At 43.2% G+C, this 26,400-nt stretch overlaps 1 protein-coding gene across 2 annotated transcripts in view; it reads right to left on the bottom strand.

Moving 5' to 3' along the window:
• Window positions 1-17,130, bottom strand: part of PLA2R1 (phospholipase A2 receptor 1) — a 93,995-nt gene extending 76,865 nt beyond the window's left edge. For both annotated transcript variants that reach the window (XM_087819816.1, XM_087819817.1), the window contains exon 1: window positions 17,034-17,130. In XM_087819816.1, coding sequence (XP_087675942.1) covers window positions 17,034-17,130 — 97 coding nt within the window. The remainder of the gene's footprint in view (window positions 1-17,033) is intronic.
• Between the last annotated feature and the right edge of the window lie 9,270 nt (window positions 17,131-26,400).

Below are 26,400 nucleotides of genomic sequence, written 5' to 3'. Positions count from 1 at the left end.
CTACCTGTCAGTCCACTCAAAAATGTTACTGATAGAGAAGGAGCTCTCCACAACATGATAGAGAGCAAATATTGAGAATAACACTCAGGGATAGAGGAGAGGGATACTGGGTGCCTAAAGGTATGGTGACACTGGTTTTCTCCAGACAAGTGCCTGAATGCTAGGAACATGGCAGCTGAATCAAGAGCCACCGAAACAGAAATTTCTACCATGAAATTTCTGCTAAAAATCCAAAGGACAGACATGAAGTACTGCTTTGTGTCTTGATACAAGATGCCATGCTGGTGAGAAATAAATGCTTCTCTGTGTTTGCTTTCTGTGCTTGATCCATTAGGAGTAGAACAGTGGGGACCTCTGATATGGGGATGGCTTCTTTGCAGGAGCAGCCTTGTTGGGTGGGACCAGCAGGAGCAGATAGATGCCAGGACACCAGTTGAGGCTGCACACCTAGATATGTGAGAGGTGTAAGAGCACTACACTGGCAGCAAAAGCTCACAGGCCACACGGAGATGTGGAGAAAGTGAGCATTCTGTGATACAGCCTTGAGCTTCCGCTTGCTGGAGCAGAAGGAGGGTTTTGGGCGAGTTCCCTGGGGAAAAGCTGGCTGGGCCCACCCAGGGAATACATTCTAGTTACCTGCCTGCAACCCGACTCCACCTCAAGTCACTGGCCTGGAAAACACCTATTATACAATTATGAACTCATCCTCCTGAAGGTGGAAATCACATCTAACTTTTTTAGGCTAAGCATGGAAGGTCCTGAGCACATTGATTAAACATGCTGGCAGGTGCTGCTTAGGCCCTGGTTGCTGAGGTTACTCAGCCCAGAATGTCTGGTCAGGTCCAAGAGCTCTTTTGTTTTCCCATTAACTAGGTTATTCTCTTATATTTTACTTCCTGTCCAATCTTCATCTGAAGGGACATGATCAGGTTCCCTTAAAATAGCTGCAGTTTAAGGCAAGTCGTGCCATGTAGCTCTGGGATAGCAGGGACAGGCAGAGGCTCTCTAGCGATTTGGAACAGTACAGAATGAGCTTCCTCACATATCAGTGCATAGGAATTATGCTTCTCTTGGTAAAAGTTCTTTTGGTTTTTCCAAAGTTACTGAGGCTGAGAGGTGACTTACAATAACCAAAATTACATATCAGTGCATAGGAATTATGCTTCTTTTGGTTAAAGTTCTTTTGGTTTTTCCAAAGTTACTGAGGCTGAGAGAAGGTGATTTACAATAACCAAAATCACTTAACACATTGTTAAAAAAAGATTGTTAATGTATAAGTGAAAGTTATACTTCGTTTAATAATTGATAACCTTACTTATAAACATTTATTTGAGGAGTTGAATTAGTTGTCAGAAAATTGCTTTGATCACAGACATCAGAGCAAAAGAGGAGGGAGTGTGTAGTGCAGTCCAGGGGAGAGAATGAATGGTTTAAGGAGATTTCATTTAGATCAGGAAATTTGTTTTCCTAATGAAGCCCACGTCTGTATGGTTATTAGTAATAGTCACTCAAGTTCAAATCCACGTCATGCCAGTGTGATGTGGATTCTGATAATTAACCTTCACTGCAGCTCTCCTTTTCACCTTTTCATGCCAGGATAGAATGTTCACCTTAATTTCTGTTGTAATCTACTAATTACTTTCTAGCTTGCCCAGAGTTCCATTTACTTTTTACTATAGGATAATTATTTTACCATAAATTGTTCTGTAGTTTATCTTCTATCTAATATATATGTTCAAATATACCCAGCCCTGCAACTAACTGGCTGAACTTTAGCCCTCTGAGCTTTATGTACTTAAGATAGGTGGCTAGACTACTTTGTTAGTTGTTAAGAACTCTGGAATCAGTCAGACCTGCCACAGACTAGTGTTGTAACTTTGGACAGATTTCTTGATCTCTGTGAGCCTCGCCTTTCTCCTATGAACTGGAAATATGTATGACACTGGTCTCATAAGTATGTTAAGAGTATTCCATTAAAGCTACATGCAAAAGAATAAAAATAGACTATTGTTTGACCCCATATACAAAAATTAACTCAAAATGGATCAAAGACCTGAATATAAGACCTGAAACAATAAATTACATAGAAGAAAACATAGGTACTGAACTTATGGACCTTGGTCTTAGAGAGGATTTTATTAATTTGACCCCAAAGGTGAGGGAAGTAAAGGCAAAAATAATGAATGGGACTATGTCGAACTGAAAATCTTCTGCACAGTGAAAAAAAAATTCATCAACAAAACATAAAAGCAACCAATTGAATGGGAGAAGATATTTGCAAACAACAGCTCCAACAAGGGGTTAATATCAAAAAAAATATAAAGAACACATACAACTCAACACCGAACAAACAATCCAAATAAAAGAATGGGCAGAGGATCTGAACAGACACTTCTCCCATGAAGACATACAAATAGCCAATAGATATATGAAAAGATGTTCAACTTCACTAGCTATTAGGGAAATGCAAATCAAAACTACAATGACATGCCACCTGCTAGAATGGCTATTATTAACGAGACAAAGGAAGCCTCATTCACTGCTGGTGGCAATGTAAATTGGTACAGCCACTATGGGAAACAATATGGGGTTTCCTCAAAAATTTAAAAATAATAGAGTTACCACCAGGCCCGGTGGCTCAGTTGGTTGGAGCGTGGTCCTGTGCACCAAAATGGTTGCAGGTTCAATCCCTGGTTGGAGCACATAAGGGACGAAACCAATCAATGTTTCTCTCTCACATCAATGTTTTCTCTCTCTCTCTCTCTCTCTCTCTCTCTCTCTCTCTCTAAAAATCAATAAACATATCCTTGGGTGAGTATTAAATAAAAAAAAGAATAGAGTTACCATGTGACCCAAAAAATCCTCTTCTGGGTCTCTACCCCAAAATTTTGAAAACACTTATTCACAAAGATATATACACCCCTATGTTCAATGTGGCATTGTTCACGGAGGTCAAGACATAGAAACAACCCCGGTGTCCTTCAATAGCGGGCTGAATGAAGAAGAGGCGATACATGTACACAATGGAACACTACTCAGCCATAAGAAAGGATGAAACACTACCATTTGCAACAACATGGGTGGATCTTGAGACTACCATGCTAAGCGAAGTAAGTCAGGCAGAAAAAGTCAAGAACCATATGATTTCACTCATATGTGGGATATAAGGGGCTGGGGGAATAATGAGGGTAAAGGGTCAAATATGTGGTGATGGAAGAAGATTTGACTTTGGATGGTGGCACACAATGCAATATACAGGTAATGTATCATAGAATTGCACACATGAAACCTATATAATTTTATTAACCAATGTCACCCCAATAAATTTAATTAAAAAGAAAAGGAGAGTATTCCATTAAATAATCCACGCAAAGCACACCATACACTGCCTTGGTGTGGGAAGACTTCAGTAAATGCGAGTTGTTCTTATTGTTATCATGACCCCTCCGGCTTCCTGATTCTCTGTCTGTAGAGTGCTAACCAGAGCATCCTCCAAAGACTTCTCTTCTTCCATCATTAGAACAAAAGCTCATTTTTACTTTAGCTTCTGCAGCACACACTGGGTGCTGACTTATTAGTTTTAAACAAACCTTGAATACCATGATATCACCTTTCATGGTGAAAGCAATATTCTTCAAACACACAGATAACAAAATTATTGTCGTGTTTGTTCAAATATATGTCCAATATGTATGAATTAAATCTTTGTTCATCTTTTACACTATCTATTTGTAAAGTCTATATTGCAGCTCTTTTGTAAGAAAGAGAGAAATACGTGATGTCAACAAGCAGTGTATGGATGGTCTGTGAGGAAGTGGACATGGAAATTAAATATCACTAAAATTTGAGGTGCATGATGTTTTTAAACATCCAAATTACGAAGTGTTAAGAGAAAAGGAGTGGTAGAATCAGGACTTCTGTAGTCACTCCAGTGATCATAACAATACGTTTCCAAAGCAGAAGATGTTAGACAAACTTAACCCCATGTTACTCAGTTTTGAACTGCTATTACCTTCCATGCCCAGCTGCCTTCAGAATGTAGCTGGAAAAGTTCTTCAGAATGTATCAAAACAAGTGGCTCTGACTTAACCAATAATAATAACCCTGTCATCTCCAAAAGAATACTATGCCATACAAGGCTAAAAAAATGACCCAAGCTCACTTTCCCATTAAGCTATAATAGAATCTGGTCCTAGCAGCATTACTCTCCGTAAATTCAGTGAAGAGAAAACAATAGTTTTCAAATGGACTATGAGGAGACCCAACATAGGTATCAATATTCTGATTATTATATGCATATATTGGTTGTAACAAAAACATAATGTGAAAATAAGCCACTGTAGTTAGTGTCTGTAGCCACATTTCAAAAAGTATGAAAATCAAATGTGGGAGGAACCAAGATTGATTGTATATGTCAAGGACATCAGTTCTGCTTGAACACTGATTAAGTGATTAATGAAGTACTGCCAGGACTACTAAATCTCTCTGCATTAAATGTTATTATTCTTCCCTTCATAATTATAAGTAGGAGGAGAAAAGGGTTGAATTACTAGAAGAAACTTATAAACTAAATTTTATCTTTTTCCTAAATAAAAACCATGGAAGACAGTGGTTCTGTTCTCTACTTCTCAGATCTTTTTTGGGAAAAGAGAATTTTACACTCACCTTTGAGCCCCACAGGATAACATGTACTTTTCTAAGGAGTGGGAGGAGAATGATTCCTTGATCAAGTGTTGAACTTAAGTTTAGGGTTGTCCTTTCATGACTGCATGTAGAATATTCATTCATTCATTCATTCACTCATTCATTCATTCATTCACTCAACAAGCATTTACTGGGTGCTGGCTATGTGATAGGCACTGGGTAGAGTGCTAGAGATAGATAGAAAAATTATTTGTCATAATATCTATTTGTCTCTTAAAGCTGTGTTTATTTGTATGATTATCTAACCACTATGTTATGTTGTACACCTGAAACCAATGCAAAACAATACTGAAAGTAAACTGTAATCGAAAAATAAAAATATAAAATGCCAAAAAAAAAAATCCAATTTCTTCTCCTTTTACCAAACATAATTCTAGATGTGTAGACTATAGCTCAGGTGAATCCTCTTAAAAAAAATGAAAATAAACAAACAAACAAACAGAAAAACTGTATCTATTTGTTCTAGAATGATGAGAATTCTTTTAGTTTATGATAAGAAAGAGAGTTCTATCTTTCCCAAAGAAAACATGATAATTAAAAGAAACACTTAAAAACAAGTGATTTATAAAAAGGGAAAAGAAAATAGACCAAAATTTAAGGCATTTGACCGGATTCTCAAGAAATGTCATGTGGGAGGTGGACACAACTTATCAGCGTCATTAGACTCTTCTGAGTGGGTGTGTGTGTGTGTGTGTGCGCACACGCACTTGACACTTGACCATTTTCCAGGGAAGAAGCAGCAAAACAGTGTTGGAAGGAATATGGACATGGCAGAGAAGATTGAATTTACCCATAAATGCAGAACCATGAACTTCAGAGCTGGATGGGACTGTAAAGCTCATTTAATTGAATCATTCCTTTACATCTTTTTTCCAAATTCATTTTGTCATAGAAGTTTTATAGCTGTATACTCAGTGAGGACCATATTGGTCTATGTCTAGCTTTACTTACACACATTCATTTATAACCCAGAAAGAAGACAATGAACTGCTGTAGGTTATTGCAATTTAAAGTAAGAGATTTGTAATTTCAAGTAAACATTTATTGAATGCCTAATATGGCATGTGTTAGGAACCTTGCAGATAAAAGAGCATATATGTCATAGTGTTTGCCCTCAGGGAGCTGATGTTCTCCCTGGGATTTCATGAAATGTACAGAAAGAACTATAACTTACTGATAAAGTATATTTTGATATAACAGGTGTAAGTGCAATGAGGTAGAAGCCAGGGGTAGAAGGAAGGGTCTGTTTGACTAAGAAGATCAAATAAATCAAAATCTCTCTTTCTCTTTCTTTCTCTCTCTCTCACACACACATACACACACATTTTCATTCAACAAATATTATTTATTAGGAGCCTAATATTTGTCACACATGGAAGTACATTGGTGAACTAGACTAGCATGATGCCTGTCTTCACTACAGAAAGAGAGTTCAGGATAAAAGAAGGGGTCTATGGATGAAAGGGTGACGAGTCAGGTAAGGGGGCATTCTGGACAGAACAAATGCCACCAAAGTTCAGAGGTGACAAAAAGAATCAGCTGTAGGGTGTCGAGAACCTAGCTATATACAGACTTTGGTAGTCATAGAATTATGCAGTTAGAAAGAGATGGTCTGGGGGTAATTTTACAAATAACTTGAATTTTATTCAGAAATTAGTATGTTACTCTGCAGATGAAAGACAAATTTTGTAACAAGAGAAGGCATGACTGAGGCTGTGGTGTGGAAGACAAATCGGAGTGGTGAATCATTCAATGAAAACATTTATTGAGCGCCTACTGTGTGCCTCACCTTGTTTTAGGAGCAGAGAATATAGGGGTAAAGGCAAATTCCAAGCTTTTGTCCCAGAGGAGTTTGCATGCAGGCGTGATGGGTCAGTCCATGAGTGGAACTGGAGAACAGTCTGAGGACTATTGCTATGATCCAGCAAGGGAGAGAAAAGTATCAACTCAGCTGGAGGTGGTGAGAAAGGAAGGGAGGGAGTGGTTAGACTCCGGCCATTAGAGAGAGAATTCAGAGGGGGAAGAAAGGACAGGACTCAGTGATCAATGGAATGTGAGGATTCTGGAAAAAGTAGTTGCAATGACTTGTTTTCTGGCTTCAGAGATTCGATTGGCTGCCAGATGCCTGCCAATCCCTAGGATACGACGGGGTTGGAATCTAAAGCCTGCGGCTACTGTTACAGCCTGATCCATCTATTTAAACAGTGCCAACAGGCACCTGGGGGAGGTTTCTCTTGAGGTCCCCCCACTTCACTCTCAGCATCCCTTCTGATCACCCCTGTCTCCTTTTGGTGTCCTCTGCTTTAAACAGCTCTTTTGGAACTGGCTGAAAGTTTGAAGTGTTAAGTAAATAAGCTATGAAGTATTAAGCCTTGATGAGGTTTCTGTACATTTAACCAAAAAACACTTGAAACAAACAAAACAACAATTCCTAAAGACATACTCTTCTTTTATGGTGGATTTTAGGCAAGCAAAAGGCTTTCTTCTACAAGTTACACTATGACAGTGGCACCTAATCCAATACCCACGTAAAGTCAGCCTCTTTGCTGCTCCATGTTAAGGGAACTGGAAGGGAAAGTTCAAATGCACGGTTCACACCAAGTACAATGTTTAAGAGAAGCTATTAGGAAGCCACAGCTCGCCAACTGCAATCCAATTTCAATCTCCTACACATTCCCCTGGGTTTAAATAAGCCTCTTCTACTCCATCCCCTCACACAGCTGGTGCAGGGCTCATGCACTTTGCGCCCGGTTATCATGTCTCGAGTCTGCCCAGTGCCTTGCTGTCCTGACAGTATTTCAGTTTCAGAATGGAAGGGGTCCAATCTGTAACCAATCTAAAGGTGAGCAGCTTCTCTCTTGAGGTGGACTGACCTTTCTCAGCTACACAAATTTGGGTCTGTGCCCTCCGGTGAAGAATGGCTTCAGATCTGATCGTGTTCCTTAGATTACCCGGTAGCAGGAAGGGATGTTGTAATTGGCTGAATCAATTCCCGTTCATGGCTGAACGATGCAGAAAATCTGGATTCTTAACGTGACTTTCCAAACCAATAAGCAAGGCATTTCTGATGCTTGCAGCACATATATCGTACTTGAAAGAACAAAGTGAAAAGTGTGCCTGCCCTTCCTGTCCTCTCTGAATGAACATCGGCATTTACCCCAGATAGTCTGAGATTTGATGTTTGTCTCTTAACAGTCTGACAGCTCCTAACAAAGCCTGTGGCTTCCTATGAATTGCCTTCCATTAATCAACTAAAAAGTTCAGCACCTTTTAAAATATCTCCTCGCCCTGCCTCAGAACTTCCTTCTCTTTCCCTGCCCGAGCATTGTCCTTGACATTGAGCCTTCTTTATTCCCCTGCAGCTTCTGAACCTGGATAATCACCAGCTCCACAGGCCGTGGACCCCTCTTGCTAAATCTCTTTATGTGCTCTTTTCCCCTTTCTCTCTAATCTCCCCAAATTGTCCCTTCGAGTTCCATGAGGCATACAATACTCTTGCTCCCGGGGGGGGGGGGGGGGGGGGGGGAATGAAACCCAACTTAATCAGCTCCACCAGGATTCAAATTGCCTCTTACCAACCCCTATGTGAAGTGGATTAACCCTTTCCGACTGTCCTCCCCGCCATTCTCCTTCCCTCCCCTGTCCCTCTGTCTCTGTCCACCTCATTTAGCAAGAGACCCTTGCAGAAAATCTTACCTCTTTAGAAGTCCTTTGCTATAGCTCTGTATCTTACCAGTGAAATTTTAAGCTGAGTTGAAAACGTGTTTCTTCCTTTTAGCTTTGTCTTTATTTCTCCATCCTTTTGCTTTTATTTAACTCTAAAGTATCTAACAGACATTGCTGGCGTAAAAATCATTATTGACAGTGGCTATGTTGAAAGTACACCGTTTCAGTAGCCAGGGAGCCTGGTTCGTTATAAAGAGCAAGCTACGGCAAGACACCGTGAGACAGAACCCTGCGACGCTGCCCTCGCAAACGCTGGCGCCTTGAAACCCTGGGGGAATATGACCCACAGTCCTGGTCAGCAAAACAAACAAACACAGAAAAGAACTCCGCCACCAGCGAACCAACCCTGGGAAAGATGTGAAGTCACTGAAAGCGAAGTGTTTACAAGAACTACCCGTTTTAACTGCCTTGAGAATATACCCATTTAAGAAAAAAATACATTTCCTTAAGTGGGAGATAGAAATTGAAATGAAAACAAAACAATCTTTTAATGGTAAAAATATCGTCAGCCCCTGTGTCCGTTTGCACGGGCTGCCATAACAAAGCACCACTCACTAACTGGCTTAAACAACAGAATGACTGTCTCATAGGTTTGGAGGCTACAAGTCAAAAATCAAGGTGCTGGCAGCGTTGGGGCCGATGAGGGAAGGGTCTGTTCCAGGCCTCGCTCCCTGGTTTACAGACAGCTACCTTCTCCCTGTGTTTCTTTAGATCATCTCCCCTCTATGCGTGTTTCTAGATCCAATTTCCCCTTCTTATGAGAACAGCCATCTTATCAAATTAGAACCCACCCTAATCACCTTATTGTAACTTGAGTACATCTGTGAAGACCCTATCTCCAAATAATGTCTCATTATGAGGTACTGAGGAATTAGGACTTGAACATAGAAATTTTGAGGAGTACACAATTCAGCCCATAACTGTCCCCATGCTTCTCACTCAGGCTGGCTACCTAATTTGCAGGGCCCAGAGTAAAATGAAAATTCAGGGCCCTGGCTGGGGCAGGGAGGTTGAGTCAATCTCCACTTCCCATGGCCCATGAGTGACTGCAGCTTCCATGCCAGAAGGAGCTGGGAGCACATTCAGTGCCTGGATTGGGAACAGGCAATAGGTTCCCACTCAGATCCCCCGGTGAACCTACAGAGGTGCTGTCAGCCCAGCGGGTACAGCCGCTGCCTTGCTCTGCTCTTAGATGCCACTGGTCATCCTCTCCCAGACCCTGGGCCTCCAGTCCCCAACCCCAATGCAACCTGGTTGCCACAGGGGTGGAGGACAGGAGTCTGAAGAAGGAGGCTGAAAACCCATCCAGGGGAAGTGGGGAGGTGACAAGAGATGGGACTGAGCTTGAGGTAAAGCTTTTAGCCCCTGGCTCGTGCTCCACTGTCCCATGGGACTTCATGCACAAGACACAAATTCAAAGATAAAAATGTTTAAGAATGCCAAGACCCCAAACCACAGAGGATTAAACCCCAAGTTTGAGGTCCTTGTGCGCATGGGTCGCTATGAGACTGCCCGGGTCACATGCCCATAAAGCCTGCCCTGTTCTTATTTGTACAAGGCTAACACAGTAGGGAAAAGTCTGTGGAAAACTGCAGAGCATTTCTTTTAGGGTAGAGCTGCTTGGAGGTAAAGAACATCTGCCTTGTTTTCCCCATCTGCATAGTGGGTTTAAAATTAGTGCTGGCCTCATCGGATCCTGATAATGATTACCTCAGTCCCTATGGCCACTTTATAAATGCTAAGAAAAAAGCAAATCTTAACTTTGAATATGGATAATGCAAAATAGCAGCAAAATAAGACAACAATTATAGTTAGATAATCACTTAGAATTTCCTGTTTATATTTTCATATTTGAAAAGGAAAGTTCTCAGACTCACAGATACAGAGATTGGACTGATGGCTGCCAGAGGGGAGGGGGTTTGGGGGACTGGGTGAAAAGGGTGAAAGGATTAAGAAGTTTAAATAGGTAGTTACTGAATAGTCATGAGGATGTGAAGTACAGCACAGGGAATATAGTCAATAGTGTTGTAATAGCTATGTACGGTGCTAGGTGGGTACTTGAAATATTGGGGGGATCACTTTGTAAAGTCTATGATTGTCTAACCACTATGTTGTACACCTGAAACTAATACAAAATAAATTTAAAAAAAGAAAAGAAAAAAAAAGAAAGTTCTCAAGAGCAGAATACCAAAACCCAGAAACAATAAACATTTTTTATTAGCATATTTGTTTGGAACTACAGTCTGGAAAGCATCACAAATTACAAAGTCATGTGGCCACACATGAATGCAGAAACCTCTTGGTGTTTTGTTTAGCTCTGTTTCATTAGAACCCAATTTATAGAAATTCTAATAATATTCCTCCATTTTTATTGAGTGACTTTATGAAAAATTCTTCTCCAAGTATTTATAAGGTGTTGTTTTGTTTCTTTTAGGAACTGTAATATTTACTTTCCCTTTGATCAATTAAAGAATATAATTTATGTTCCTAGGTTTGTATTGGAAAATGTCCTCAAAGCCTTCTAAGGATAATTTCTAAAAGAAAATGGGAGCAAAGGTCTGTAAATGCTCAAGTACATTACTTTGATAAATCATATGAAGATTCATCACATAAGACTGAGTTCAAAAGAGGCAAAACAAAGGAATCATTTCTTCAGAAAACTTGATATAAATAAGTAAGTTGTTAGGTCAAGAAAAGGGACCTGAGGGGACAACTGAGCTCTCTGTGTGGCTCAACCTTTCCAGTCATTGGCTTGGAATCCCCATTGTGTGGTATCAGTTACTGCACCAACCAACAATAGGAAAAGAGACTAGGAGCTTAGTGAGAAAGAGTAAAAAGAGCTAGGGAAACTAGAAGTCCATGCTGACTCAAAGCTCAGAGGAAAGGAGCCTGTCAGAGAAGCTGAGATAAGAACTGTACGAAGTAGAAAAGATTCTGAGAGATGACCAATAGAGATGGGAGAAACAGAGTCATATGATTGGAGTGATTTACGGCCAGGAAGGGCAATTAGACCAGTATCTGATATGCTTTCAATTAAATTCCAAATCTCCAGAGTTTAGGAATTACCTAGAAAATATATATGTAAAACAATCACTCGCTTTGCGCATTTCTGCTTTATGAAATATTCACTCCTACCTGTGGGAAGTACTGGTTTGGAAAAGGAGGAGTTGTAGAGAGTAAGAGGCTTGCCTTCCTCTTGCTACAAAATCAAATCACACGCTGCCATCAAACAGCAGGATACAGAATGAACTATTTAATGGAGTCACAAGACTATGGAGGGGTTCTTTGCATTAGTGCTTAAGTGGCTGGTTCGAATCCCTACTCTACAAGTTCTTGTAGACTAGTTGCTTGTCCCTTCTAGATCTGTAAAAGAAGGATGTGCATTCATAGTACCTACCTGACTTTGGTGAAGATTCTATGTATTAATGTATGTAAAGGGGCAAGTATTAACCACTCCCCAAACATTAGATACTGTTAGGAGCAGTCGAGAGGGGCCTTGTTACCTTTGTATTAGGAATGGAAGCTATGGGGAAGATCTCAAGGTCACGACTTCTCCCCACTGCTGCCTTCAGGTGGTGGCTCTCATCACCCTCCTTCAGAAACCTCTCCCAGGTGGCAGCCTATCTTAACCTCCTCAACGCTGGGTTGCCCCACCCTGAACCTCTTCCTCACATTCACTATGTGACACCGACAGATTCTCCATTGTCCTTCCCACTCAAGAGCCTTTAACTTGCGCACAGATGATCCCACACTCTGTCTCAGTGTTTTCTCAGCTGCAGGTTGTGGCCCATTTAATGGGTCATGAGATCAATTTAACGGCCAGCATTACAAAACAAAATAGAATGGAAGAGAGTAGAAAAGTAGTAGCACATCACATTAACTAAGGAAATTTGTTGATGAAACTTTGTTCAGACATGTATGTCTGTACTGCTCTGGATGCTTGGTTCCTCAACCTCCTCTGCTCCAAGGACCTTCTTGCACCTGCTCTCCACGTTAGTGATCACCCCTACAACCAAACCTTGCATCTGATCACTATTGGATTGACTTCCAAAGCTCCTTATTTCCATTGTATAATCTACCCCTCTGATTGTGCCATTTCTCCCATCTTTTAATTTTCACCGTCTATTATTTTTTATTTTCTTCCTCTTTACCCCATATTTCTGAATCCAAACTTTCTGCTTCTCAATATTCCTACTGGAACTGACTTTTAGCTTGGGTCATCAGAGTCTTTCTTCATGAGCAATTGCTTTAACTTTCCATGTGGCTTCTTTGCTACACTTCAAGTTGCCCTTTTCATGTCCCAGACTGCCCATGGCATTCCTAAACTTAAAAGTGTGATCTGGTTCTCCTTTGTCCAAACTCACAAAACCCTTCTCAGCAGTATCCAGTCACCCAATCAGGTCCCCCCCCCCCCCCCCCAAGCATAGTGCCTCCAACCAACCTCTTCATTCCTCATCTCTTGCATGCTTCCACGTATAGACATGTCACAGCTTCTTGTCCTGCCATGACCCTATTTTGAGGGTCTACTCATCCATAGGAGCTGGTGGGGAAGCATCCCTGTGTGCATCTCACACCCCTACCATGGCCTACTAGCCATGGGAAGGCCTCTGATTCAAGGGCAGAGCATAGGGACTGGCTAGTTTGCTGTTACCAGTGTGGCCAGATTCCTTACCTAGGAAATTAAGAAACTCTTCCAAGGATGCTGTGGGAACTACACATGAAAGGTCCTGCAAATTGAAGCAGAAGAAACCAGTCCACAAAACAGAACTAAACAGGGACCACAAAGCAGCCAGAGAGAGGGAAAGAAAGTCTTTGCTTCATGTCAGTGGCTTGTTCTTGGTTCTGAGAAGGTCTGGTTGCACCAGAGAACCTGTCCTTGGGTCCCCTTGAGATCCTGGTACCCTTACATCCAGACCCTGCCCGAGTGACCTTCAGGGCCCACTTTCTTCCATCCAAAAGAGCCCAGACAAGAACTTTCAGCCCGTTGAACTACTGTTGCCCAACATGTGATTCTGTACCTTTGCACATACTCTATGCTTTCCTGGGCATGTTCTAGCTCCTCTTTTGCATATGACAACTATTCACTTATTCTGAGTCCCCAGCCCCTCAGGCCAGTCCCTCCTCTGCTTCTCTTTAGCACTTACATCATTCCTTATTATCAAAACACCTACTCTACTGTTTTGAAATTGTTTGTGTTTCTGAATTTGTCTCTGGACTCTCAGTCTCTTAGGAACAGTATCTTATCCTGCTCATATTTTTGTCTCCTCAGTCTGCAGGTGAGTGGAAGATTCTGCTGGCTCCCTACACTCACTGCTGAACCTGGAGGTCACTCACCTGGTACAGTTCTTATCTACTCCCACTGACTTCTGTGTCTCCCTGCCTGACAGAGTTCTGTGTAGACCAGAGGGCCAGGAGATTAGTGCCCCAGGAGTGATGGGTGGAGTGGTAGATGAATGTCTGTGCTTCCTGCTCCTCACTGGGTCCCTCAGAAGGACCTTTGTGAAATTGAACCCCAGTTGCTTGTAATGGCTGTTTTCTGTCTCTTCCCTGTCTCATTTCCTCATTCCTTCACTGTGCCTTCTAGAATAAATTACTTGCATCAAAATAAATATATGTCTCAGTGATTGCTTTCCAGTGAACCAAAACCAAGAAAGGGAGATGAAGCACATAGTGCCTGACAGGCAGTGAATGAACAACGGAGGCATCCAGCTCCTTGCCTCTCTTCCTGTTGGCACAAGATGTTGAGACACCCCTACCCTCTCCACCCAGTTTACACTCTTCTCTTTAGATAGGGCCCCATGGTCAAGCCCTTGGACCTCAGGCTCATCAGCACTTCACTTCCCTTGGTTAACAGTCATTCCTAAGGAGCCTACTTGACCATCCCCAACAACTGATTCAGCCATGGGCTCCCTCCACTCAGGAGGCCTCTGGGAAGCTGAGTGCCATAGAGGAAACTCTCCTATGTTGGTTTGGGCCATTTCACATACATAATTTCAGCCATCAATACAGCATCAAAATCCTTTTACTTACCCCCCCCCCCCCCAATTCATTTCCTTTAGCAACCTCCATAGAGACTATGCCCACCTTTCCCCAGGTTGCTACACTTCCTTCTTCATTCTCTCTACTGCCCTCCCAGGATCTGGGGTACTTGAGTAAGTAATATCCAGTGTCAGCACTAGTTAGAAGAAATGCTCTGGTTCCAGAACCACAATGGGGTCCCTTGGTATAACCAATTAGAGGCAGGAAGACAGACTGCAGACATGCCAAGTATGGTGTTGTGCACAGGGTAGTAAATAATGATTATAGGCTGTCAACCTGCCAAAATGGTCTGGACTGGCCATAGGAAGAGGGTGCTATGTTGATACTGAAACAAAAGAACAACACTTAAGTATTATTATTAGGTTCATTTTTATATATGAGGAAACTGAGAGGTTAAGTAACTTGTCCAAGGTCACACAGCTGGTAAACGGTAGAGCCAGGATTTGAACACAGGCAGTCTGGTTCCCAGAGCCCATGAATTTAACTGCTACATGACACTGCATCTACTGATTTTTGACTACAAAATTATTGATAAATGATTGAAAAGTCAGCACAATACCATCAATTATCTACCTCCCAAGGCTGGGATATTTATAATACATATCAGAACAATCAATAATACATATCAAACAATTCCGATAAAAAAATACTATGTGTATAATCTGTCTTGCATTATTACATATCATGTATTAGTGGATATGAAACTGAAATAGGTACATGTTTTCCTGGTTACTCTGTGGATGCCAGCATGGTTAAAAGCAAGTCAGTATGGTACATTGAACACAGTGATAACCGAGACACCCCCAAAGACAGCTATACCTCAGCTTTCACATCTGAAAAATGGGTGCCTAGAGTAGACAATGTGTCAGGTCCCTTCCATTGCTGAGATTTTGTTTTTTCCATCTTTGTATAGACAGGAGAAACTTGATTTCAAACCTGTCTAGATTATACTTAAAATTTCATCGATGTGGGCGATTGGAGTCAAGGAAGGGAGCCTTTTGAGGACTGGTACACTCAATGCCACATGATCTCTGCGTTCTTTAGAACATCAGTAGCAGCATTTTCATTTCTGAAGAATCCCTGTGCCAACTATGTCATATGCACACTGTCACCTGGAGCATACAGGAAGTCGCAGATGGTTCTGGCTTCAGAGTGCCCTTGAGTACTAAAGAGAAGGCACTGATTAGAAACCATCTCAGGCCAGGATTTGGGCCTGCTACATGTAGAAGGGATTAACCCATGAGTGTGAACCCTAGACAGAAGATCAGCAGCACTCCTCCCAGTGTGGCCCGGCTCCAGCTTCGGTCCTAGGCCCGCTGTTGCCCTATTCTGGACACCGAGTGCTCAAGCTAAGCCCGCATTTTAAAAGGAATTGGTGCTGCCCAGTAAGCGCTTAGTGGAGACGGATCACACGGCGGGTCAGATGTGCTTCCACGTAGCATTTTTACTGAACTGACCGAGGAGGTAAGAGGCCCCTGACCTTTGGCCACTTTAGAATAAGAATTGCCAACCTGTTCCTGATAAAGCCTCCTGGGAGTGCTAGAGAATACAGTCCAGAAAAGACACCTCAAAAATGTACACACAATATGTTGAGAGGGAGAAAAATGAACGCAGACATTGATGACACCTTGTTTGACCCCTCCCCAAACTTATCCCGAAAGGCAGATGGAGGGAGCCTGCGGGCTCCTCCCCGCGGACTGAGCCGGCCCTGCCCCGCCTCACTCCGAGCTTCCACTTGGGGACGTCGTCCCCTGCGCCTCCGAGGGGCCCAGGCTAGCGTGGGCCCCTGCAGGACGGCCTCGCGGGCCTCTGCACATCCCTTTACGAATCTTACGCATAGTAGGTGCTCAACAAACGTTTGGTGAACTGGTCCGCGCGCACACGTGTTGCGGGTGGGTGGGGGCGGCTCCCGCTCCCTGAGGTGCCCGCGCCTCACCAAGGGGCTCATTTAACCCCCAGCGTCCCGCGGATGTCACAGACCCCATTTTCCTTAACGCGCGAGACTAAGGAGCAGAGTGGTAACTTGCTCCAGTCCACGCAGCCGATCAGGGCCAGAGCAGCGCCTCTCCCCGGCCGGTCGGAGAGGCGTAAATAGAGAAGGTTAAGTTTTCTTCCCCTGAAAGGGCGGAGAGGGGAGGCCGGCTGGGAGCCACTCCACAGGTGGCCGCGCACCCGCAGGGCACTTACCGTGGGAGGGGACGGGATGGAACGTCTTTTGCGGGCGTTTATCCGAGAGATGCTCCTCCCAAATAAACAACCCTGTAGCTCACGCGGTGGACCGTCTCCCACCCCCGTGCCTGGCCGCGGGAGCTGAGGGGAGTTGCCCCCAAGCCCGGGCCCCGCCCTTCCTCGCGCCCGCCGCACAAGCCTGGGGGATGGGGGGCCGAGGGAGGGGGTGCAGGGCTTTCGCAGGACTGCAGAGATGCGGCCACCAGGAAAACTCCGCCGCCCTAGCTGTCCCCCCCCCCCAGCCACGCCCGCCCCAGCTGCGCCCTTTCTGCACTCCCTTGACCACCCCTGCCCCGACGTCCCCATCTGGTCCCTCCGGCCCTGGGGACACTCACTCTGCCACTCGGGGACCCCCTCGGGGGTGAGAGCCGCCTCTGCATCCTCGGCACAACCCAGCGGCGCTCCCAGCAACAGCAGGAACAGCAGCAGCATCGCTAACCACTGGGCTCACCGGGCCCGGGTGTTTCTCCGGCCTCGGCCAGCGCCACAGCCCCGGCGCCCGGCCTTGCGGCGCCCTTGGCGCTCTGCCGCGCGAGGGTCTCGCTGCCCCTGCGCCCCGGAGACGCACTCAGGCGCCCAGTGCGCAGACACCGCGGGCTCCGGGCTGGGAGACTGGAAAGCCGCGGACGTTTTCACCGCCCTACCCCCTCGGGCTTGGGAAACGAGGAGGAGGAGCGGTGAACTCTCTGCCCATCCCAGAAATTCCTGCCTTTGGGGTGGGGAGAGGGGAGGCTTGAGGCTGTCCTGTGCACGCTCCTCTTGCTCCAGCGTTGAGGGGGGAAGAGTTGAGGATCTCTGGGACAGGAAGTCTGACATCTGGGTTTGCAAACCACCTGGTTTCTGGTAAACACTGCGGGTCTGGCAGCAGGCAGCTTGCAGTAAACCAAGCTGCTCTGTGAACTCGGGCTCTTGAGGAACGCGCTGGACCCCCCTCCTCTGGAATGCGGACAACTGGAGATGCCCGGGGTGCAGCGCACCGGGTCTCCGCCCTCCTCACTGCAGAGTACCCCAAGGTTCTTCCATTCTTTTAAAAATAACCTCCCTCTTCCATTCCTTGGATCCCCCAGTCCAGCAAAACAGCTGGGTTATCCCACTTTAAGGCTGTTATCCTGTTATCCCATTTTATCGCTGAGAAAACGCATCCAGGAAGGCAAAGTAATTTGCTCTATGATACTCCTTAATCTAGCAAAAGTTACTCCTAAAACTAGTAAGTAGGAAAACCCTGACTGGATTGTAGTCCTTTTAACTGTAGTCTTTCAAATAACCAGCAGAAAATGGGAAACACTTGATGTTCATGAGACCTTTCCTAACAGGACTTTGACATTAGTGATTAAAACATACAAAGGAGAAAGCAAAGAGAGCTTTAAAAAAAAAAGGTAAAGTGGTGGGATCTTGGAGGATTTGCTTTTCTCAGCTGCCTATTGGCCAAGACCAAACTAATTTTTTTGAGTAACACTGTTTGCTATAGACTGAATTGTGCGCTCCTCTTCCCAATTTGTATGCTGAAGCCCTAACTCCTCAGTTTGATAATATTTGCAGATCAGGCTTTTAGGACTTAATTAAGGTTAAATGAGGTTGCAAGGATGAGGTGCTAGATAGGATTGGTGGCTTTATAAGAAGAGAGAGAGAGAGCAATCTTTCCACCTGCAGGCACCAAGGAAAGGCCATGAGAGGACACAGTGAGAAGGTGGCCATCTGCAACCCAGAAAGAGGACTCTTGTCAGAAACCTTGATCTTGGACTTTCCAGCCTCCAGAACTGTGAGAAACAAATTTACATTCTTTAAGCCACACAGTCTATACAATTTTCTTATGGCAGCTCAAGCAGACTTATAAAATGCCTTAGCCTGGTTCCCTGGAAAGCAGAACTTGGGGTGAGATCCCTGGGAAGATGTGGGATTGAAGATCAGAGTGAAATAGGGAAAAAGGGAAAGTCTCTGCTGTGGCCACTATAGTAGTAGTACATATGCTCTGACCTCTAGTAACCTCAGAGGACCTCAACACTGTCTGCCTTGGGGATGAAAAAGAAAAACATTTACCTGTAGGCTCACTCTAAATCCTAGGGTTATTAACTGCTCTGCACATTTCCACTGCAGTGATAAGCTTCAAGCATGATCCCATGCCTTGGCATTTGAGAAGCCCTGGGGACAGCAACAGGTCTGTGGGATGGCCAGAAGCGAAGTGCTGTCAGGTTGCTCCAGAGGGAACTAGGGGAAGCCTGTGCAGGGCTGCTGGCCCCAGAGGTGGCTGGACTAAAAGGTGTGGCCGAGAGGATGTGCGAGATTCCAGTGTGTGTCCCTAGTCAATAGCATATTATTTTACAGGGAAGGCAGCACCCCTGCCTGAAAACATGCAGAAAAGGGATGCTTTCAGTACACTAAACTATATAGACTTCAATCATGAAGTGTTTATCAGTCTCTCCGATGGCCTCAGAACTACATTGTGTGCTATGGAAATATTCCCAAAGTAGATGACTCAGCCTGTCTGAGTGGGCTGGATGCAGCACCCGGGTGCAATCCACGTGGCATAATTAGGTAGCAAAGTGCAACGCTGATGTTCATCTTTGGTGAGGCGCAGTGCAGTGAGGGTCAAAAGGAGAGAGGCAAGAGGAGCTAGAGTGATTGTGCAGGATTAGAGGTGCTCTGATCAGGTGGAGGCAGGGACTGGGAAGAAGAGGCTATTCTAGGATGGGAAAAAGTTGTGAGAAAAAATACAAAGGTCGGAGTGAGAAATGCTTGTATGAGAGACAGTAAGTAGGCGGGCCTGGCTGGAGCAGAAGGCAGATACTGGGGCATTCTGATGAATGAAGGCAGCCATGGGACACTGGGCTACCTCCCACTGGCTGTGGGATCTGGCTAAGATAGTCACCTGTTAAGGGCTTCAGTTTAATCTTCTAAATAATGAAAAAAAAGAAAAGCCTTCCCTGATCCACAGCAGATCATATTCCAAAGTAGCAGTGCCATGAGTATGAGCAGGATAAAGAGGGGAAAAAGCCATATTTTATCTCCAGAGCAATTAGTGTAATGAACAAAGGTGATGACAGCTTCCTCACATCACATTTCCTATTCAACGATGAGAAGACTCAGAAAGGAGCTAATTTCCGTGTCTTCCGTGTATTGCAGCTCTGACGTGGAAATCTGTGGCAGAGAGCCTTTCAGCCTTCAGGAAAGTAATCCTTCCCCATTACCCAGTGTTGTGCGGGTTTCAGGCTTATGATGCACGAGAATGTAATGGTTAAAAGAGGCTCTCTGCCACCTACCAGCAGGTAGACTCCCTTACCTTCAGTTTCCTTTTGTGTAAAATACAGATTTTGGTATTTGTTTCATAGTGTCACTGTATTAAATGAGATAAGTATGTGCAGTGCTTGGCCTGGAGTCTGGCATATTGGCAGTGTTCATTCATGGAAGCTGTGAGTGTGAGGGAAGGGAGGGGAGCAGCAAAGGGAAGGGCAAAAGAGAGCTCAGGATCACTCTACAGAGCGCTGTCCCGTTGTAATGTCTCCTGACCCCAGCCAGGAACGGGCCATCAGAGCTCTACTCCTGCAGGCCTTTGTATACTCAATATACAATTTGTCATCTTAAATTGGAATTTGTCATTTAATTATACCTCTCACTTGAATGTGAGTTTCTTGAGAAACCAAATACACTTTTTCCTTGCCTTTGAATTTCCTAGGGCAGCACAGTTTCTGGCACTTTGTAAGTTCTCAAAAAGTCTTTGCTGAATGAATAAGTGAATGAAGAAAAGAAAGAATGAGGTTGAAAGGAACATAATATTTTTAGTTATTTGAAACTCAAGAAAGATATTAGAAATCTGAATTACATTGAATGAAATCATTGAAGAAATTTCAGGGATTTAAAACTCACTTAACATATGGGTTATGGTGAGGGTCAAAATTAACAAGTATTCTTTTGGTGCACTGTAGGAATCAGGGTCTCAGCAAGAAAAGGTGAAACTCTGATTTATTGTAAAGGTTTAATGAAAACCTGTTTACAAAGATATGGGCAGAATGAAGGGAACCAAGACAATGTGGTGAAGACCTAGTTTCTAGCCAAGTGCAGGAAACTGTCATTACTACACTGGATCTGAAGGAACAAGGGCAGGGACCAGTTAAAGAGGCTTCACAAAGGATGTACCTATGGGATAAGGAACATCCAACAGGACAGGAGAACAATAACTACTACCAAACTGAAGCCTGTCAGGAAAGAAACAGAGAATAAATAGCCTGTCCTGTCTTCTCCTGCCCTCTGATCTCTTCCCATTAGCTAAACCCAGCCAGAAGTCAGTGGGCAAGGAGTCCACAGAAGTGAGCTCCCAGGGTGCAGAACAGGTGCAGAACTAGGGACTGTGAGTCTGGAGGGACAAGCAGAGACTATCCAGCCTTCTATCAACCTTTGTATGTGTGTGGAAAATCCAACAAAGAACAAGGCATAATGAGTCCTTGCCCATGGTCACAGAGGTTAGAGTTGAGGGGGAGAATCAAATAGGGAATAAAAAAATTATAATAGAGTACATGCATGTCATGACATGAGGATGAATCTGAAACATGACAAATACTTAGAAGGCCATGTATCAAGGCTTGAGATTCAGAGAAGGCTATCAAGAAAAAGTGGCATCCAAACCGACATCTTGAATACTTAGCTGACTCCAAAAGATACAGTTAAGAGAATGAAAAGAAGAGCCACCAGCTGGGACAAAATATTTACAAATCATATATCTGATAAAGAACTTATATCAAGAATATATAAAGAACTCCCAGGCTCAATAGAAAGAAAACAACCCAAATAACAAATGGGAGAAAGATTTGAACAGGCACTTTACCAGAAAAGATATACAGATGGCAAGTAAACACATGAAAGATTTTCAAGGCAATTAGGCATTAGGAAAATAGAGATTTAAACCACAATGATATACTACAATACACCTATTATAATGGTTGAAATAAAAAAGGCTGACCATGCTAAGTGTTAGCAAGGATGAAGGCTGAGGAGAAGCTAAAACACTGTTGACAAGAATATAAAATGGTGCAACCACTTTGGAAAACAGTTTGGCAGTTTTTAGAAAATTAAAAAAACATAAAACTACTTCGTGTCCTAGAGCTGCCATAACAAATACCACAACTGGGTGGCTTAAAACAATGGAACTTTACCTCTCACAATTTTGTAGGTCACAAGTCCAAAACCAAGATGCTGGCAGGACTGGCTCTTTCTTGAGGCTTTGAGGAACAATCTGTTCGATGCATCTCTCCTAATTTCTGGTGGTTGCTGGCAATCCTTGGCATTACTTGGCTCATCGCTACATCACTACAATCTCTGCCTCCATTGTCACATGGCCTTCTTCTCTGTATACCTCTCTGTGTCTTCACATGGCCTTCTTATAAGGGCATTCGCCATTAGATTTAGGGCCCACCCTAACCCCAGCATGACCTCATTGTAACTAATTACATCTGAAAAGACCTTATTTCCAAATAAAGCACATTCTGAGGTTCCAGGTGGACATGGATTTTTAGGGGCACTATTCAGTTCAGTACAATGACCATATGATCCAGTCGTTCTACTCCTAGGTATTTATCCAAGAAAAATGCAAGCATAGTTCATACAAGATTTGTTCATACATGAATGTTCATAGCAGCTTTATTTGTAATAGCCAAAACTGAAAACAACTCAGATGCCTGTGAAGGGATAAATGGATAGATTGAGGTATATCCATACAATGCAATACTACTCAGTAATAAAAAGCAATGCACTATGAATGCATGCAACAACATGGCTGCATCTTGAAATGATGCTGAGTGAAAGAAATCAGGTCAAAAGAAAAGATTATATACTTTATGATTCATTTGTATAAAATTCTAGAAAATATAAACTAATCTGTGGTGACAAAGTAGACTAGCAATTGCCTATAAGGGGAATAGGAATGGGGGATAGTGGGAGGAGGGAGACTTTGCTTAGCTAAGAAGGAATGGAAAAATGTTCCAGACAGAGGGAACAAGGGCGAGATTGGACATAAGGTACTTGAGAATCTCTTGTAGCAGAGAGATTGGGTATTGGGGTAGGAAATTCTGGGAGCATTGACATTAACTGGAAACCTGGGAGTAGGTCCAAAATCTGGGAGTAGGTTAAAAATCTTTATGCTAAAGCCAACAGGAAGCCATTAAGGGCTGTCGCTGTGACCAGATTTATATGTTACGTTTTAAAAAGAAAATTGCTGCTATAGAACGGATTGGAGGGGAACAACTCATAAGAGTTAGGAGAGGAGATACAGGAGTCTAGATAAAGAAATGGACCTTATCCGGACTAGGAAGGAGACAGTGGAAGACTGGGAGAAGTGAATACTCATTGCGAGATGATTAAGAGGCAGTATCATCAAGTCTTAGTGTTTGACTGAGTGTGTTGGGGAGAAAGAGAGGAGTTGTCAAGAATGGTGCCCTGTTTCTGGCATGGCCAATCTAGTGGCTCCATCCAGTGAGAAACAAGTTTGGGGGAGAGTAGGATTTCAGTCTGTGATATATGGAGGGGCTTATGGGACACCCATGTGGAAATGTGCAGGGGCTGCTGTGTATATGGGCATCAGCAGCAGAAGCACGATGGGATGAGAGATTTGGAGCTTGTGTGTGGTTGATAACTAAAGCCCTGGAAGTAGGTGTGATTGCTGTAGTTGAGAGAAGGGAAGAGGTCTGAAAAGAATCAAGCGGACAAGTAGGGGTTTGCAGAGAGGAATCTGGGGCCACACTGTCAGTTTCAGATCCTGGTTTTGTCCTTACCAGTTGTGTGACTTGAGTAAGTTGCATGACAGCCATCTGCACACTTGGTATAACAATAGTGCAATTTCATGACTGCACTATTTTGGTTTGTTATGGAGATAAAATGAGTTAATAGCCGAAAAGTGCTTAGAACAATGACTGACACTGTAAGTACTCAGTAAAGGTAGTTTTTATTATTAATTGTTATTACTTAAAACAAATAAAAGATATTTGGGAGACAAACAAAGAATGAGTATTGATTTGGTTTCTTCGGGTTTTTTTTGTCAATCTTCATCTGAGGATGTTTTTTCCCATCTTTTTTTTTTTTTTTTTTGAGAGAGAGTAGAAGGGAAGGGGAGAGGCAAAGAGAGAGAAATAACCATGTGAGAGAGACACATCAATTGGTTGCCTCCTGCACGTTCCCCGACTAGGGCCAGGGTCAAGCCTGCAACTGACGTATGTTTTACCAGAATCGACCCCACAACCCTCTAACCACTGAGCCAAACTGGCTAGGGCTAATTTGGTTTGTTGCTGGGCAGAGAGAAAAGACATATTCTTGTCCCATTTCTTTTTAGTAGCTGCCATTTGCTTGAGATGAGCCAGGCTTTGCTTCTGGTAAACTGGTTAAGAGGGTTAGACTGCCTGGGTGGGAATCTGTTCTCTGACTATGCCAAGTCACTGCATCTCAGCCAGCCTCAATTTTCTTTCTGTAAAATAGAGTAATAAGAGTATCCACCCAACCTTGCAGCATTATTGACAATAGCCAAGATATGGAAGCAACCCAAGTTCCCATCAATACACAAATGGATAAAAAAGTTGTGGTACATATATACAATGGAATATTACTTGGCCATTAAAAAGAATTAAATCTTACCATTTGTGACGGCATAGATGAACCTAGAGGGTATTATCCTAAGGGAAATAAGTGTGTCAGAGAAAGACAAGTACCATGCAGAATCTAAAGAACCAAATAAGCAAACAAAATTGAAACTGACTCATAGATGTAAAGAATAGACTAATGGTTTGCCAGAGGGGTGGGAGAGTTGGAGAATTGGGTGAAAAAGATGAAGGGACTGAGAAGTACAAATCAGTAGCTACAAAATAGTCATGGGTATATAAAGTACAGCATAGGGAATATAGTCAATAATATTGTAATAGCTATGTCTGGTGCCAGGTGGGTACTGGAAATATCAGGGGGAACACTTTCTAAAGTGTATGATTGTCTAACTACTATGTTGTACACCTGAAACTAGTACAAAAAAATATTGAATGTAAACTGTAACTGAAAAAAAATTAAAAGAAAAGATTGTTCACCCCATAACACAACACATGGAAAGTACCCATAACCTGGCAAATAATGAGTGCTCATAAAATATAACTACGATTATTAGATAATACCCACAACAGTTACTAGGTAGGTATTTCAGTCATTATATACCGATGAGGACACTGAATTTAAGTGACTTATTGTTAAAGCCCTACCCTGAGCTACTCATTAACTTCATGTAATAAGCTATCTCATTAAGAGGAAACTACCGTAGATAAAAGAGAATATCTGTTTGTATAAGACATGAGTTTGCTAACCTATTTAATATGTATTTTTAGCAGCTTTCCCCAGCCATTAATTAAACACTTCTGGATGTGTTCAAAATAGTACTTTACGTAGTGATTTGCCATGGTATTTTAACTAATAACACCCACAGTGGCTGGAGTACTAAGGGGTGAAAACAAGCGAAAATTCATTGGGTCAGGGGCCAATTTCAGTAGTGAGTTAATGAACTAGTTTTCACCTTAGTCCAGGCAGCAATTTATATCAATTTAATTTAATTAATGGCCTTCCCAATGTAGTATTCAGCTAGAAAGAAAGTTCTACTCACTTGGAAGTTTCAGTTGAGCCTCTGTCTTGCCTGGGTCTGCCAAGTGTCTTACATCTGCCCTGTAAGCAGTGTGTAGACTAGTTTTTTCACTCTCATGCTCTCCTTTTGCTTCCCATGTGGAACCTTGTTGAGGATGCGCAGAGGAAGCAGGCAAAGGGGCATGTAGCTGTGATAGAAAGAGGAGAACCTTCTGCAGAGAATGTCCACCAGCAGCACACACTCTCTGAAACGCAGCTGGTACAGTGATGCTCAGCCCTCTCTGTGGTCAGAGCCCCCTAGAGAGCTTTTTAAAAACCAGCATGCAGGCTCCCATCCTCAGAGGTCTGGGGTGATAGCCTGGCATGAGTATTGTTTTTAAGCTCCCAAGGTTATTGTAATGTGTGGCTAAGGTAGAGAACTTCTGGGCCTGGGTCAGAACCCAAGTTAGGTTCTGAGTAGATGAGGGCAGGAGGTAATGTTTGGGATACAGAAAGGAAGTGAAATCTGCAATAAACCTCCCAGTTGGGGGAAGAGGAAGCTAATTTTAAAAGTAAAATTTCCAGCCCTAGCTGGTTTGGCTCAGTAGTTAGAGTGTCGGGTCCTGGTTCGATTCCAGCCAAGGGCATGTGCCTTACTTGCAGGCTTGGTCCCCTGCCCTGGTTTGGGCACCTTTGGGAAGCAACCAATCAGTGTGTCTCTCTTACATTGATGTTTCTCTCTCTCTCTCTCCCTTCCACTCTTTCTGAAAAGCAATGGAAAAAATATCCTCAGGTAAGGATTAAAATAAATAAATAAATAGACAAACAAATAAATAAAAGTAAAATTGGCTGTGTTGTAAAATTACAAAGGGAGGGAGAAGCACGCAGTGGGAAGCCCCAGCAGAAGCGGCCTGGCTGTCCTGGGGGAAGGTTACAGCCTGACCCTAGGAGCTCTCATTCGGGAACTAGAGAATTGCCTTCTCAGCCTTGCTTTTCTGGTTGTCACCCTGTGGGCAGTAACTCTCTTAGAACTTATGCGGAAAGGCTGGGGAGTGATCAATATATATATATATATATATATATATATATATTTATTTATTTATTTATTTATTTATTTATTTATTTTTATTT

Source organism: Miniopterus natalensis, chromosome 8 (genome assembly GCF_054644295.1).
Source record: "Miniopterus natalensis isolate mMinNat1 chromosome 8, mMinNat1.hap1, whole genome shotgun sequence".
Lineage (NCBI taxonomy): Eukaryota > Metazoa > Chordata > Mammalia > Chiroptera > Miniopteridae > Miniopterus > Miniopterus natalensis.
This window is presented reverse-complemented; position numbering and strand designations above follow the sequence as displayed.